Source organism: Bison bison, unplaced genomic scaffold (genome assembly GCF_000754665.1).
Source record: "Bison bison bison isolate TAMUID 2011002044 unplaced genomic scaffold, Bison_UMD1.0 scf7180017859065, whole genome shotgun sequence".
In the NCBI taxonomy this organism is placed as follows: domain Eukaryota; kingdom Metazoa; phylum Chordata; class Mammalia; order Artiodactyla; family Bovidae; genus Bison; species Bison bison.
This window is the reverse complement of record NW_011489637.1, coordinates 14,126-15,656: the sequence shown is the minus strand read 5'-3', so window position 1 is coordinate 15,656 and position 1,531 is coordinate 14,126. Positions and strand designations below refer to the sequence as shown.

Genomic DNA, 1,531 nt, shown 5'->3' with positions numbered 1-1,531 from the left:
AGAGGGTTAAGTTCTTCCACGGGGCCAGAGGGAAGTTGGTCTCTGCCCACAGCTCAGGCTTAGGGGTTGGCATGATTATTTCTAGAAACAGCAGAGTTAATGAAGCCATCCTCCCTCCCCTGCCCCTCCCCCTTTCCTTGCCCTTGAACCCCCCTCCCCAGATCACACTGCCCACCTCCCCTTTCAACCCCAATCCAAACTCTTTCCTCCCTTCTGCAGGTGCTGGGGAAAGAAGACGCTGATGTCTCAGCCGAGCCTCAGAAAAATGCAGAAGCTTGGGGGAAATTTTGCAGGCAGAAAAGCGGAGTTGGAGGCTGAATTTTGCCAGCAGCTTCAGCAAAGTGCCCCTTCCTGGCTGCCCTTCCCTCCCAACCAGTCACTCCCTGGCCACTGACACTGACACTCTGTAGTTATTTCGGATCTCCAGGGAGGAATGTCCCAGTCTGGAGCAGGAAAAACTCACCAGTCTCTTCTGTCAATACCCCAGTGCACAGTCCTGCAAAAGAAATTGCTGCCAGGGCTTTGCCCCCTCCCCCATGGGACTTCACCCCGGCCTTCTGCCCAGGCCCCTTCCCCACCCCCTTGTACTCACCACAGCAGAGAAGAGCTGTGAGTATGAAGAGCATGGTGACCCCTTGAGCTGTTCCCAGCAACCAGGCTTCTCTAGCAAGACCAGAAAAGAGATGAGAGGAGTTGCTGGGATTAGGGGGAGGGCGGAGAGAAGGGGGCGGCAATTTATGTCATTGGCTTACTTGCTACCCAATAGGGATTGGATATGGCCAGAATAATGGGATATCATCTTTTCTGACATTGATGACTTTTCTCTTTGAGGGCCTCACCACCTACAAACCTCTTGCTCTTTAATGACCCACGGGCCCCCGCCCCTCCCCCCTCCCCAGACAATATCAAATGTCAGCTCCCCAAGGCCCCTGATTAGGCCGTTGCTGGAACTGAGATGTCAGATGTGAAAATACCGTTGTAACTCCAGCTCTCAGAACCCCTGGAGCTCAGTGTGATCTGGGTGGTGGGTGTGGGGCCAGAGGGAGAAACCTTGGGTGTTTCTCAGTCATCAAGTTTAAGTTTGGAAACTGTTTATTATGGCACTATTGGCCCTCCAACTGCCCTGCCTCACCTGCCTTTGTTGTGGAAGGGTTGCTTAGGCAGCAGCAGTGGGATCTCTCTACCCGACCCAGATCATGACTAGAAATGTGCGGCAGCTTCAGGTCCTATAGATTCAGATCCTATAGATTTAGCTTGTATTAGGCCAACATCTACCTGACAATTTTGACTTAGAAAACACTGACCTTCCTTCCTGGTCAGGACAACATGCTTTTCAAACTGCCTTCTCCAACATCTGGTTTCTGAATTCATTCTTTGATGCAGTGGTCCTGGGCTGAGGTGGGGGGCACTTGAAGCTACATTTTTTTCTAACCCCTGGCTTGAAGGCTACCACAGTGTATGTGGAACTCAGAACAGATTCTGTGAACCTGACCCCCAATGAAACGTTTTGAAAGCTCAAAAGGGGTAGTGG

At 51.8% G+C, this 1,531-nt stretch overlaps 1 protein-coding gene across 1 annotated transcript in view; it reads right to left on the bottom strand.

The window, feature by feature from the left end:
• Nucleotides 1–1,531, bottom strand: part of IGSF1 (immunoglobulin superfamily, member 1) — a gene marked incomplete at its 3' end in the record, with an annotated part of 14,311 nt that overhangs the window by 3,586 nt on the left and 9,194 nt on the right. Inside the window, exons 10-12 of the mRNA XM_010830579.1 lie at nucleotides 593–663; nucleotides 464–496; nucleotides 1–81 (exon numbers count right to left, since the gene is read on the bottom strand). Coding sequence (XP_010828881.1) covers nucleotides 1–81; nucleotides 464–496; nucleotides 593–663 — 185 coding nt within the window. The remainder of the gene's footprint in view (nucleotides 82–463; nucleotides 497–592; nucleotides 664–1,531) is intronic.